At 31.4% G+C, this 14585-nt stretch overlaps 1 protein-coding gene and 1 long non-coding RNA gene across 2 annotated transcripts; one reads left to right on the top strand and one right to left on the bottom strand.

Annotated features, from left to right (window-relative positions):
- The first annotated feature begins 6625 nt into the window (after positions 1 to 6625).
- On the top strand, positions 6626 to 14363 carry LOC126920318 (innexin inx1). Its single transcript, XM_050730463.1, has 4 exons — positions 6626 to 8048; positions 10077 to 10184; positions 11467 to 11622; positions 12033 to 14363. The coding sequence occupies exons 1-4, from the start codon at positions 7800 to 7802 to the stop codon at positions 12603 to 12605; spliced, it is 1086 nt and encodes a 361-aa protein (XP_050586420.1). The 5' UTR covers positions 6626 to 7799; the 3' UTR covers positions 12606 to 14363.
- On the bottom strand, positions 9699 to 12036 carry LOC126920323 (uncharacterized). Its single transcript, XR_007711940.1, has 3 exons — positions 11820 to 12036; positions 10043 to 10344; positions 9699 to 9950 (listed from the first exon to the last, which is right to left on the bottom strand). It is a non-coding gene; the product is annotated as an uncharacterized LOC126920323 (long non-coding RNA).
- Positions 14364 to 14585: the final 222 nt, after the last annotated feature.

The following is a 14585-nucleotide window of genomic DNA, read 5'->3' as shown; positions in this document are numbered from 1 at the left end:
TCCGTCGTGTCCAGTAGTTGGGTGACTAGTGGGTTGTGGTGGTTGTTGACTCTTGTGTTATATCTGCTTCTGAACTTGTGTATTTCATCTTTGACTGTAGGTATCTTGAGGTCACGGTGGATTGTTTCGTTGGTAACATACCAGGGTGCGTTTAATAGGGATCTTAGCGTTTTCGATTGGAAGCGTTGGAGTATTTCAATGTTGGAATTACTTGCTGTTCCCCATAGTTGGATTCCGTAGGTCCAGACAGGTTTTATTACGGTCTTATAGAGCGTAATTTTGTTCTGCGTGCTTAGGTTGGAGCGACGGCCAATGAACCAATAAAATTTTTTGAGTTTGTCCTTAAGTTGTTTCGATTTGTCTGTGATGTGTTGTTTCCATGTTAATCTCCTGTCCAGAGTCATGATTGGGCATTATTGAAGTAGTCTTTTTTCTTGTAGAGTCCTTAACGAAAACGAAGGTTTAAAGAATAACAAAACTTTAATTTTACCTCAATAAATTTTATTAAACTCTACCCTTACAAAACTACTCTAAAGATTCTCCCTTTATAAATTTTGTATAGAAGTAATAATTACACTTTTCCTAACAAATAGGTATATTAAGACAAGTAAATAAATAAATAAAGATAGATCAATTCTCTGTACATTTTTCTAATTTCTAGATGATTTTCTTTTCATCTGTCTAATACTCTTTCAATATTTCGTTTAAGTAATTTTTTCATTTAATAGAATACTCGCATTAAAATAACCCTACTGCAATTTAATCATATAGGAAGGAACTAAACGAATCAAACAATGAGGTCGAATACGTGAAACAACTCAAATGTACGATAACTAAGGAAATTCACAAGTATGTATTCGTTATCAGTTAGGAAAATTTTACGCCTATCTTTTGTTAAAAATAAACTCGTTTTGTAATTGTGAGAGCAAGCAACGTGTTTAATCTATATATATATATGCTATTGAATCCCGTTTCTAATAATTCATAACTTGGTCCATCACGAGTTTGTGGTTAGTATTTGCGTTCAATGTGCAGAAAATAAACAAGTTAGAAGCAAGAATGTAGCGAGAATGAAAAAGTTAAGGATATGAAGGAAAGCCGTTCCCCAAGAGTAATCTGAGTCTTCGAATTTTTTATTGAATATATACAGATTCACAGATCAGTGGCATCAAAAAGTATCGTTCTAATTATAAGTTCTTCAAACATTTTTAAATATTAAGTTTAGACTTTTTTAAATTAAAAATAATATGTTTGGGATACTTGGAAATATTTCTGAGAATAAAACTGAGAATAAAATTTTAGATTTTGAACTTTCACAATGATTAAGATGACATATTTGTGATTCTTCGGGTTTCATTTAGTGTTTCACTAACAGGGATTCAACACAAGTAGTATTATTAGTACATTGTACTTTGTTCCGACGTTTTATGAACATTCTGAAACAAGTGGTGTTCAACCCATTCATTACAGAACAACTGGAATCCAGAATCGTCACTAAAAGTAATAAGATTGACACTTAAAAAATCACAAATATGTCAGCTTCCAATTTGTTATGGCTACGGATAAAATAAATGGCTATTGTTTGTTACAAAAGCAATGTTCTTTATCAAAAAAGTAACAAAATAAAACCTCTTCTTTAAAAGAAAAGGAAAACCTCTGCCTCACCAAATCGACCATACTGTTCTATATCTAGTTTCGTAGATACCCGATCAGATTCACTCTAAGAATTATCGACTGTTATCTCTCTTCGGTTCTCTCGTTTTTTCGAAACACACACATACATACCTGTGAATTCTTGTGTCTCATCGAGTGATGTTTTCAAACAAGTATAGCTCATCGAAGATTTCGCGCTGAAAGTCCATCAATTTCGAATAAATAACCTTAACAAATAAGTAGTATAAATAATATGTATCCATGGGATATCCTATTTGAAGTGAACTACGCAATTATCTCCTAAACTATTTGTTATAGAAAAAAGTGTTTTAAGTAAAACTTACTTTGCTTCAAGAAGAACATCTTATGATAACTATCATATTTGTCAAGGTGGAGACGTTTTTGAGATCTCAAGGTGATCTTTGTTTTTTTAAATGGAACTATATGTTTTCATTTAGCCAGGTTTGTAGCCCAGTCAGAAACAAATTCTTTAATCTAAATATGATAGTATTTCAAAATCATTTAAGATTATTTACTGCCATTCAGAATTTACCTTCGTTGAACTTCCGGAAGTTGTACTTTACCTTTCAAATTCAAAATGATGATCTTAAACGTAAAACATAGTTGTACTCTCTCCAATGTGTCAGAAATAATTTGTTGGCAGGCATCTCTTATAGGATTTTCCACATCATCAGGGTTGTTGGGTTCTTTCCGATACACCTGATCTTTTTTAAGATAAAATCTAGAGACATTAAATCTGGAAACCTTGATAGGAAGGGTTCACTGCTTCCTGTTCCTACCCAACAATCGGAAAATTGAGAATGTTTTGTGAAACTTTTTCTTTTTTTATTTATTTAATTTTTACTTTACAATTTGTCCAACTGGACATTTGATAAATTTTTCTAACTCGTGAAACTTCTGTTTGTAAACAAAAGTATCTATAATCCAAATAGTTAGTGTAAGTTTGAATCATGTTTACAACCGTATCAACGAAATATTGTGAAGAACAATGTGTGGATGTTCAACAAAGGTAAATTTTGAACGACAATAAATGATCTTGAATGACCTTAAAACACTAGCATATTTAGATTAATAAATTCCTTTCGGACAGAACTACAAACCTGACTAAATGAAAAAGATAGTTCCATATAGAAAACCAAAGGTTACCCTGAGATCTCGAAAATGTCTCTACTTAGATAAATCTGGTAGTTACTATAAGATGTTCCTCTCGAAGCAAAGTAAGTTTTACTTGGGACATTCTTTTCTGCAACAAATAGTTTAGGAGATAACTGCGTGGTTCGCTTCAAATGGCATACCCTCTTTCTCTTTCTTATAATTTTATTATAAATATTTTCTTTTTTTGTACATTACATAAAAACACAGTAGTAGCATACGTATACACCGTACAAAATGATACTTTCAGCTGACAGTGAATTATTATATTTAAATTTTTGAGAAGTTAAAAATTACATGCGAATTGTTCTGAAGAATCTGTGGTATATCTTTAAAAAAAATTCCATTACAAACTCATTACAAGCCAAGTGATTTATCGAGTCTTTTAATTAATAAACTCGACCGATAAGTGACGGCGTATGTATGAAAATATTTACACAATATCTGATTTCCATTTGCTACTGATACGTTTGTTTTTATGACATCGAATGAAACACCGTTGATACGTGCTCACAATCAGTGTTCGGTCTGCTCGTGCTGAATATCAGTATCTCATTTACGTTCGTTCTTTCTCCTTTTCTCATTTGAATTTGAATTCTTTTCTTATTCGAACATCTTGATAAGCATTCGCATAATGCCGAATTGCAGAATGTTTTGTGAGCAGTATTTTTCCGTAAGTAAAACTTTCGTCGAACAGTTTCAAGTTCTAAATTTATTTTTTCTCTTGAAGTTACAAAAACTTTGTCGTCGTTTTTTAGTGTTACCTACTCTTATTTTGCTCAACGTAAAACATTCCTTACCATGGAACAGTTTTAGTCTAAGGTTTGAAATGCAGCGGTAGGTTTATGGTAACCAGAACTCCTGTAGTTCGTCTCAGGGAGACTTTCAAAATTCCATGAACATATGTGTAACATGTGTCACCGTTTTTTTTTTATATAAGTGAATGTCTGTACCAGTTCAATGCAACATACGTCAAATAGAAAGTCACAAAAGTGTACTTACAATACATCAGTTATATTTCAAATATTTTATAAGGATATACTTCAGTAAAATTTTAATTGAAAAAAATTTTGATTCTATGGAAATAAAATAAAGATTCACTGATTTTTTGTATTAGATAATCGATATTTGATTGCTGTTTAATTTTTATCAAATGGTAATAGGTTTTTACTTCTTACTAATACAAAAATAGAATGTGGGTTTAGCATGAATTAAGGGAGGAAATTATTTTTAGTAATCGTTCAAGTTCATGGTCAGTGTTTGCTCATAGAGTTATACATTACATTACACGTATATATTACACGTATAAAAATATGCTGTATTCTGTTTAATAAGATAAATATAATAAAATGAAATAAATTTATTTGTTCTCAATTTTTTTTCAGATTTAAGTTATAAAAAAACATAAACAATTATGTATTTATTTCCAAATTAGTAGTCTTGTAATATAAAATATCAAGTACAAATATATATAAATAGTATAAAAATCCATATTATAAGAAGAAAAATAAAATATAAAATTAGAATGATGGAAGAAATTTTTACGCTGACGCGTTCGTAAAACCGGTCGTCCTTTTTACGGCTAATATTTCAGCGTTCAGCATCCTAAACAAATGACAACGCAGTATACAGGAGACATGCTGGTATATACATATTTCTGTTTCTTAGGGTAAAATGCAGTCTTTTCAGGGACCGTGCATCTGGTCACGTACACATTTGCAGCGAACACCCTTCGCAGAACGACAGAATAAAAGAGTGAAACAAGGAAAAGAAAAGAACCTAGCGAACAGCACAAAATTGCTGATATTGATTGCATTATTTTTACCGCGTTGTTCGCGTCCTGTGGAGTTTCACACACGAATTTATCCTTATAATTGAGTCTGAACAAATGTGAAACATACGAAACGTACAGTGTAATTTATAAAGGATGTTGAGAAAGGAATTAAATTACTATTATTTATCACTGCATTATATTATTAACATCTCGTAACATGATGTGTTAAATTATAATATTTTTCTCTTATAAACAAATAGAATTTAGATTATAAAGTTAAATAATGTATCTTTCTCTAATTTATAGCTTTTTGATCATTATTTCTATATTTTGCACTTTTTCAATTAATATTTATACTAATTGATTTTTATGCAATAGTTATTAATGTAAATATTATTAACATAATGAAGAAATCAATCTTTACTCTATTAAATGTAACAATCAAATCTCATTCATCCTTTCTTATTTATTTTAGTGTTATAATGTTTATATAGATTTTGCTGTTTTACTTCCAATCTAGAAAGCGACAGAATCTATTATCAGTTATAATTTGTAAATATTTTCTAATGCCACTAATAGTAGTAACATAAAAATTACACAATTAGTATTACTTTCGAATATTTTACTATCAAATAAATATTACTTTGAAGTATTGAACGAGTATATTTAAAGTTTTCTTTTTTTGCTCTGTTTACAAATGTTATACGTATCATACAATAAATGTGGTTCACCTTGGCCCACTTATACCTTAAAGCAAGGATACATATATGTAATGAAAAGGATACAAAAAGAGAATATCTACGGACGTAAAATTCTCTTCGACTTTCTCCTCCCAAGTATTCATTAATTTTTCATATATCATAGTTTTAAGAACGACGTTATTGCCTTTCAGAGCGCAAATACCGCTTATGCAAATCCTACGTGCGATTCTCTTGTCAACCTCAGTGTTCAATTGAATTTAACGATCGAGTTAAACCGATTTACTTTCATTATGATATTCGAAGCGAACGAAAGACCGACAGAAGAGAAAGGAAGGAGAACCGAGCAGGCGAATAACGGTATGTAGTGGGTAATGGTAGCCCCAAGATGCTTTAAATTATCGCAACTCAACTTCTTAGTTTGAATACTGAGATGAAGAAACTGGATGACTTTGAATGGAATATAAAAACTTGTATTTTTTTTTTTCTTATTTTCGAAAACTAGAGACACAAAAATTTGTCAAACAATTTTTACTGTTAAGATATTTAAATTTGTTTTTCTTATTTTAAATTTTTTGGAAAGTATACTTTCTTGCGTAAGTATTATACAGAATTGACTTATTAAAAATTGCAGGTTATTATTTCATCTCAGGGTCAAAATAAAAGTATTTCTAACTATAAATTTCAATCACGTTCTTTTAGGTTACATATTTAACTTTTAGATTATATGTACAAATATCTCATAGATATAAATATAAAACACATATATAAAAATTAAAAACGCTACTACATCTCCAATTCTTAATCTGAAAATTTCGTAAAAGTTTGCTAAAATTACTTTAGAAAGTGATAAATTTAATCAAATCTAATCGTATTAAATATATTCATTTTATCTGGCCAATTTTATAAAAATTAAAATAATACCCCTTATTATGCAATAATAAGTGGGCCTTTCCGTATATTCAAATTTTTGCCGCCTCGCGCGCTTGTAAACAATCGAATCAATAAAGAAAAAACAAAATGAAACCAACGTAACAATCGTTGTATTGAAACCATTCTACAACTGATCACATTTCTCGATTGAAGTATACATTCAAGGTAGAGTTTTTCATCAGAAAAAAGTTGTTTAAGAAACAGTGCAAAGAATCGGTTGTACAACGGTAGCAGCCATGAACGCAGGAGCATGCACTATGGAATCATGGTATATAGTGTATCATGGTATAAAGGGGGGAGTTTGAAGCAGCCGTCGGTCCCCCACCGTTTCGATCCCCACCTCCTGGGCCCTCTCCTACTCGTTTCTACTCCGGCAGTCCCCCTAGCAGATCGAAAGAGTTTCCCTCTCGCCCCTCGGCCGAACAACAAGCCACTGACTTCTCGTCAGTCGACGTTGAAGACTGCTACGTACATACGTGTATATGCCGACACAATTCGGTGTTGGCTGCTGCTCGCAACAACCCGTTCATCGTACGATCTATCTGCACGATATATCAAGGGAAAAAAGTGCCGTGCGGACAGAGGAGAGAAAGAAAGAGAGAAGGAGAAAGAGGGGGCTCGTGGCACGTCGGGGAGAGTTCAAGGTGCTGTACAATTTTGCGCTAGGCTGTGTTTCTCCACGAGAAATCTTCAGCCGACGCGACCGAAAGGAATAAGCAGGATTGACAGTGAGTGTCGTAGCTTTGACACGAAGCGAAGAATTACTTAAATCCGCGATGTCGCGCGATTTTGTGTAGATTCAAGAAACCGGACAATTATACAAAATTGTACGTAATTCAACGTAACACCAGACACTTCATCTACAATCGGTCAACAAGAAATCACGTGGAGAAAACGATACACCACCGATCGGAAAGCGGAGAATTCTCACACACGTGCAGTTGTTTATTTACGACACTTACCTAAATTGGCTGAAACGTGTTGCGCATTCAGATCGATCGATCGGTAACGAAAGATGCCAATAGAATATGCCTGTTTCTTGAACGCATCTCAGAATTAAATTTCTGCCAGAAAAGGGTCGTACCTATATAAGTCCTAGATCGCGGACGTTCGCGATCTCGTTCAACGTGGTTCGGTGACCGATTGCGCGCGCGGGCGTGTTCTCTTCGCCTCGAAGAAGAACAAGAAGCGGTGACGGATAGAGTAGGGCAGAAGGAAAGGAAGAAGGACGCCGAAGGAGAAGGAGAATTGAAAGAAAACGAAAAGAGGGAGGCACGCCGCATGGGCACAGCCGTACGACGATCGTGTGTCTGTTTCGTTTAGTTTCATTTCGTTTTACCGTTTTTCGAACCTGAACGTGGTAGATGAGGACTCGCAGAAGTTTCAGTTGATACAATTTTTTCTCCGTGTTTCTTTCTTGTATTTTATTTATTCTTTTTTTTTTGTTTTCTTTTCGTTCGTGAACGGTTCTACCACGTGGGATTAGTTGTACGAAGGAGGACGCGCGAAACTTACGAGAATTTTGTAAACAACTGGAGGATTTATAAGTTTAATAGAACGAAAGAATCATGTATAAGTTACTTGGAGGTCTTGGACAATATTTAAAATGGCAGGAAATAACGACGGATTCGATGGTGTTTCGGTTACACAACCGCTTCACAACAGTGCTGCTTTTCACGTGTTCAATGGTGATCACGGCTACCCAATACGTTGGCAATCCTATTTCATGTATCGTTCAGGGTTTACCTACGCACCCTATCAATACTTATTGCTGGATAACTTCTACGTTTACTATGCCGGACGCATTTAATCGACAGGTGGGTAATCTAGTTAATGACTGCGTCCCTAATTTTCCAGCTTGAACTCACGTTTTAATCATAGATATGGTCGTTTGGATGATTTGCTTTTAACCTTCAGATATTTGACGAATATCGGCACGAGCTTGGTTCTTTGATAACAATAGAGGAATGTTGTACTGACTGGTTTTTACTATGGAGGCAGTTTTAGGGTTTAATTTTATGTATCAATAATAGAATATACATTCTATGAGAAAGCTTTGAAATTATCAGATTAATAGTGGAAAATGTTTTATTAATTATTAGAAATTGTTTTTATCGCGGCATGTTCAATTGCATAACATAGATAGATAAAAATGGGAATTTATTGTTTTGCAATCGTAGCAGCAGTTATTCCTTCCTTGTATAATAGATGTATATTATTTATGATATCTTTTGATTCTTTAATTAAATAAAGTATTAGTATAAAGTATTAATTATTATTATTAGTATTTAGATAAGAATTCTTGATAAGTATTTAATTTTATGTTAGATGAATCTCATAATTATCGGAGACATAAACATAATTAAAATTAGAGATCGAATCTTTAAAAAAATTTTTTTTAAACAAAATTTTTGCTTATTAAAGGCTGTATTGTTATCTAATTAGTTTGAAAGCTACTCGATATTTTTAATCAAAATCGCTGTTAATAATACAGAAAATATAGAATGACGAAATCGTTTCGGGTTATCAATGTTATCTCGTGTATAATTTTTTTAAATCTGTATAATTTCATGATTGTTAGATTTGTTTGAATTTTTCAATTTTAATTCAATTTTGTATCTTCTATATTTATAATCTCATTATGTAAACAAGTTTTCCCCCTTCAGTAGATACATATCGTAGTTCTATAATATTTTTTTGAAATAAATACTTAGATTTGTACTTGTATTGTACTTGTATTAAATACTATCTACGTTAAGGAATTATACATCCTATTTAACATTAAAAAATCAAATAATTTAGACTTTAACGAGTTTATTTAATTGTAAAGAAATTAAATGTTATGAATATTTTTCGAATTATGATTTAAATATTTTTAAGTTCACCGCCACCTCTCACATCACATAAAATATATGTATATATTGTGTTTATATTTTTGAATAGCAAATTCACGCGAGTTGAATGAACAAAACCATTCTTGGAAATGATATACTATATATAAACAATTCTAGATACATGTGTAATGTATAATAAAATACTATATACTATATATAATCGTATATAGGCAAAAACTTGTTCGATATATGATATATGATAATCTATGATAATGTTTATGTCAATCCCAAATTTTTAAGCAAATTTAATAATCAGTCATGTACATAATTCGAATTTATTCAAACTTTAAATATCATGATGAACATTTTATGTTTTTATAAGTTAATTTTTCAATGATGATTTAAAAGAATAAACATTTTCGAACACATATTTTAATATATTTTCAACATAATCCATGTTTTATTTAAAATTTAAATAAATATTATGAGTACTGATGATCATGATGAACATCTTTAGGATTTTATAAGAAATTTTGTTTTCTTCCACTAATCTCTTCTCTCTGTTCCTTCATATTATTTAATAAATATGATTTCCATGCTATTGATTTGGACAAAATAAGGTATAAAAAAGTCTTGTATTTGCATATATTTGCAAATGTTCCGTATCATAATCTACATATTGAAATATTTTTCTATAAATTTTATTATAACACCTAATCGATAATAACTATTATTCAAGTAATTTTTCAGAAACCTTATTATGATACTTAATTAAGAATAATTCATATAGTTGATATATAATTCCTTAATAATTATTAATTTTTCAATTTTTTGTCATGTATTTGTAACGCTAATTACCCTTTTGACCAATATTTCTGACACGTCCTGTAAAAAGAACGAAACCAAATATATCGCACAGACTATAGACGATGTAGATATAAATTTAATCAACTACACCTGCAGTCTTTCGTCATTACCTATTGTTGACAGAACATTTGTTCCTTTTATCAGGTCGGTGTAGAGGTGGCGCATCCAGGAGTGGCGAACGACTTCGGCGATGTGGATGCAAGGAAATATTATACTTACTACCAATGGGTGTGCTTCATGTTGTTCTTCCAGGTAAAGACTCGTTTATCAGTAATCTTGCACACGCGACAGATAAAGCTTGGCCGCGACAGCTGCGCGCGACTTCTCAGTTTAAGTTTTCCTTTACTGTCGTCGCTGTTCTCTTCTTTCCGTATAAGATATCCGAAACTGGTTCGCGAGCACGAATACACCACTGCAAAAGATCGATCGGTTAAAACTTTATCACGACTCCTCTACTGATAATTCTGATGTATTTCTTCTCGCAATGTTATCACTTTTTCTTGTTATTTTTCGCGAGAACTGTTTTAATAAATAATCTTTATACATTTAACTCTTAATTTCATACGTCCGCATTTTCATTACTAACACAGATATGTTATTAAATTAGATTACTTAATAATTGTATTTATTCAATCACTATGTTGTAAATATTAATCTAATATAACTATTTTTTTTATTAATATAGATTTTTTCCATCAAAGACACTTAAAATTTTCCACTAAATTATGTTAATGAATAAAGATCCAAATTTTGAAAAACGAGTGATCTGTAGTTATGGATTAATGGTAGATAGAATACTTTACTTGAATTAATAAGTAGAAAGAAACTGACAAAACTGTTTTATTTAAAAATGTGTAAACGCAATAAAGCTCCATTTTTTATAATGGAATTTGAGTCAGCGTCCGATTCATTGTCAAATCAATTTGTTTATCTAATTTTGAACTCTTCATTCAACAAATAGGGGAAAGATAAGTAATTGCAACCTGTTGCATAGGAAGATACATATTTGAACTGTCTTCTAAAAAGTTCAGATAAATATTATAGTTTTACTGTATATATAAGTATTTTTCATAACACCATTATAATTTCTCTCACAGATAAATCTAATATTAAATCTTCACATATTGCTGGAGACAGATTACATCAACGCGGATGTGAATTCCATAGGTTGTATAAGATTATACTACAAGAGTATTTTCATTCATCTAAATATTATACAAGGATTGATATGGAGATTTTAGAAACTCCCGTTTATAAAAAGATATTCGTTAAATTTTTTTTTAAATATATCCAATACCATAGGATTGATTCCAATCTTTGCTTTAACAAAAAAAATAAAACTGTGATATTTCTGCTACTGAGAGTATTTATCATTAGTTATAAATATTAAATCTATTAATCGATTACGATTCCTTGTAAAATTCCGTTTCTTTTATTGTTTATGGAGATTATTATGGATATAATATATTGTAATAACGTGAATATAATTTTAAGATGATCTATTAGCCAACCAAATATTTATAATTTTTCACAGGCAGTATTATGCTACGTTCCACAATGGCTGTGGAACATGTGCGAAGGCGGTTTGATCAACGCGTTGGTTATGGGTATGAATCATAGTCTCGATTGCGAGGAGAACATTCAAAAGAAAAAGTCAATGCTAATGGTTTACCTGATGCAGTATAGAAAGGTAATACGATTATTTATTAAACATTTCATTATTTTTAATAATTAGAGTTTCTAAGATAAGCCGCAAAACCTAAATCCAAATATAAAACTAGTAAAACATTATATACCAATAATGTTAGAATATGAAATATAAACAGTGATACCATATAAAATACAATACTTAACTAACAATAAACAATAACATTTAATTTTGCATACCACCTTGTATTTCTAAATGACTAGTAGCTTTTCTGTCATTTTGATCAAACTTATTTGACTAATTTAATTCTTGAATCCTTCGAAAGAATTTTTCGACAGTGACACAAAAGCGTAAGAGCAAAGGCGAGAGGAAGGCTGAGACGATTTGGTTAGATCCAATTTGCCTTCATTGAGTCCAATTTATGCCAATTCACCGATTGCTTCTTCTTTCAGACACACAACACGTATGTGTATCGGTATTTCGGCTGCGAGGTTCTCTGTCTCATCAACATCTTCCTTCAACTGTGCCTGATGAATCAGTTCTTTGACGGCGAGTTCCTCAGTTATGGTCTGCGAGTACTCTCACTACCTGACGTTCCCCAGGAGGAACGTGTCGATCCTATGGTTTACATTTTTCCACGCGTCACTAAATGCATATTTCACAAATATGGCGCGTCAGGAACAATACAGAAGCACGACTCGCTATGTATTCTCCCATTGAACATCGTGAATGAAAAGACGTATATTTTTATCTGGTTCTGGTTTACAATCCTGTTAATTTTACTCTTGGGCCTAATAGTCTACAGAGCTGCCATAATCTTTGCCCCAGCAATCAGACCAAGATTGCTTCAACTATCCTCAAGACTTCCCTCTATCGAAACCTGCTCTAGCATCAGCAAGAAGATTGATCTGGGTGACTGGTGGCTTCTCTACATCCTCTCTTCTAACATGGACTCATTAATATACAGGGACTTCCTCCAAGAGCTCACAAAAAAAATGAGCGACACACATTCAGTCGCTGCTTAGGCTCAGATTTTCGTATTTTATAATTAAGATTGAAAAACACTGATTAAAAGATAACAGTTATGGACTGATTTATTGATTGGTCATTAGGACATAGGCAAATAATATACTGACCTATGTCTCTATCTGGAAATGATGAAGCGTTAAGAGAATTTATAGAGATATTTTCCTAACTAGCGCCTAGAAAAACAATTACTATGTACGACTGACGTAATAAATACGGTGAAGACACTCTTGATGCCGCGTTAAAGTGACCACTTTAGGATCTCCGTGTGTGTGCGTGTGTGTTTATGTGTGCTATTCCGCGTGTATGTAGGTGTGGATGATGTGTTTCGTGCACACGCACGCGAATCATTATTTTTTAACGATTAGATCCTGAGAGAGAATTGTTCTACATCTCTTTATTTAGTGTTCGTTCTCCAAAGCAAACAAAGCTATTTTATTTGTTCGAGAAGTATTGCTCAAAGCAAATTATTTCTACATAGGATATCGTGAGGACTTACTGTACGAGGATATCTTTTATTATACATTTTTTTGTCATGAGATCATTATATTTTTCTAATGTATCGATCTTATAACGACATATGTTACTGCATGTTGTAAAAGACGCTATTACGATACATTCCCACCACATAATGTATTCAAATCCATTCCTTTAGTTCTTTATTTTCTTTCAACAAAGATTTTTTTCTTTTTTAATATGAGTATATTGAATTTTTAAACATACATTTTACGTTAAAATACAAATGGGGATAAGTTTTCAATGTGATCAAGTAATTACAATACTAGATAATAATTTTTGTATGGTTAATGCAAGTATATAACATATTCCTCGAATTGGGTCGTATGTCATATTGTAGTAGCGTTTCAGAAAAATGCAATATTTTTTTAATTACAAAAGATTACTAAGGAGATGGATCCTCAAATGTTATTATAAATTTGTTATAATTTTGTCCATTCCTGTGAATGTAAAAGGCGCATGTTGTCTATGCATTCTGTATATCGAACGACTATCTATCCATTTGTATTCCATCGACGGGAATACATTGTCGAAGAAGATTTTTATTAAATGTTATAAATTTTCAAGCAGATTATACCTTCCATTATGCTTTAACCAATTTCTATGTCCTAGTATATTAATGTATAAGCGCTAAGCAAATTGTACCATATATATTACATGTATTTCCTATTGGAAAATCAGAAACGATAAACAAAAAGACGAGCCGAATTTTTACGGTACTGCTTTAGACGATTAATAGGTGATTAATGAGAGAAGTAAAGATTGATACAGATGGATAATGTTTTATACAATTTTACGATTTATATTTAACTGCTACAGCGATATTATATCAAATGAAAATATTCATATAGTAAGTACACCTATTGTTGTTCATTCCATTCATTGATATTTAATTGTAGTAGAAGATTTTTCGTTCAGTTTACTATTTTGTTCAAACATATGAAATACGTAGTTATTTCTGTCACGATTTTACTTTTATATTTAGTGCTTATTTCTTTAATTTAGTAAGAAAGCTAAAATGTAAGGCTATAACATGCAATACAATGCTTTCCTTTCTTTTTCCTACAAGTTCTTTTGAGATTTACCTAATGCTAGAGAATGTTGTATACAGGTAAATGATAACGTAAAACATGTTGATAGAGATATCAAGAATATATACTTTAATTCGACCATGTTATGCTTTTTCTTTAGTATTATTATTATAGTATTTACAAAAAATAAAAATTTCGTATTTAAAAATACACGAATATTTTTTATTTAAATCTTACATTATTAAATCGAAGTTTTTGAAATTGTTCCTTTTTAAATCTTTAAAAAGATAAAAAACATTTTTCTTTAAATTAGTTTTCATTTATTTATTAAAATTTTTTTTGTAAACACTGCAATGAAAGGTCGTTTCTTATTGGACTTTCGTTTCATTCCATCCTTAAGGGTCATTAAGGGTGGAAGGAATTGTACCTGAA

Source organism: Bombus affinis, chromosome 9 (assembly GCF_024516045.1).
Source record: "Bombus affinis isolate iyBomAffi1 chromosome 9, iyBomAffi1.2, whole genome shotgun sequence".
NCBI classification, from domain to species: Eukaryota; Metazoa; Arthropoda; class Insecta; order Hymenoptera; family Apidae; genus Bombus; species Bombus affinis.
This window is presented reverse-complemented; position numbering and strand designations above follow the sequence as displayed.

Bases quoted from the DNA above. Each gene is read 5' to 3' on its own strand.
- LOC126920318 (XM_050730463.1), top strand. From the start codon at position 7,800: ATGTATAAGTTACTTGGAGGTCTTGGACAATATTTAAAATGGCAGGAA. The intron at 10,185-11,466 runs GTAAAGACTCGT...AATTTTTCACAG, and splicing joins GCTTCATGTTGTTCTTCCAG to GCAGTATTATGCTACGTTCC. The intron at 11,623-12,032 runs GTAATACGATTA...TTCTTCTTTCAG, and splicing joins ACCTGATGCAGTATAGAAAG to ACACACAACACGTATGTGTA.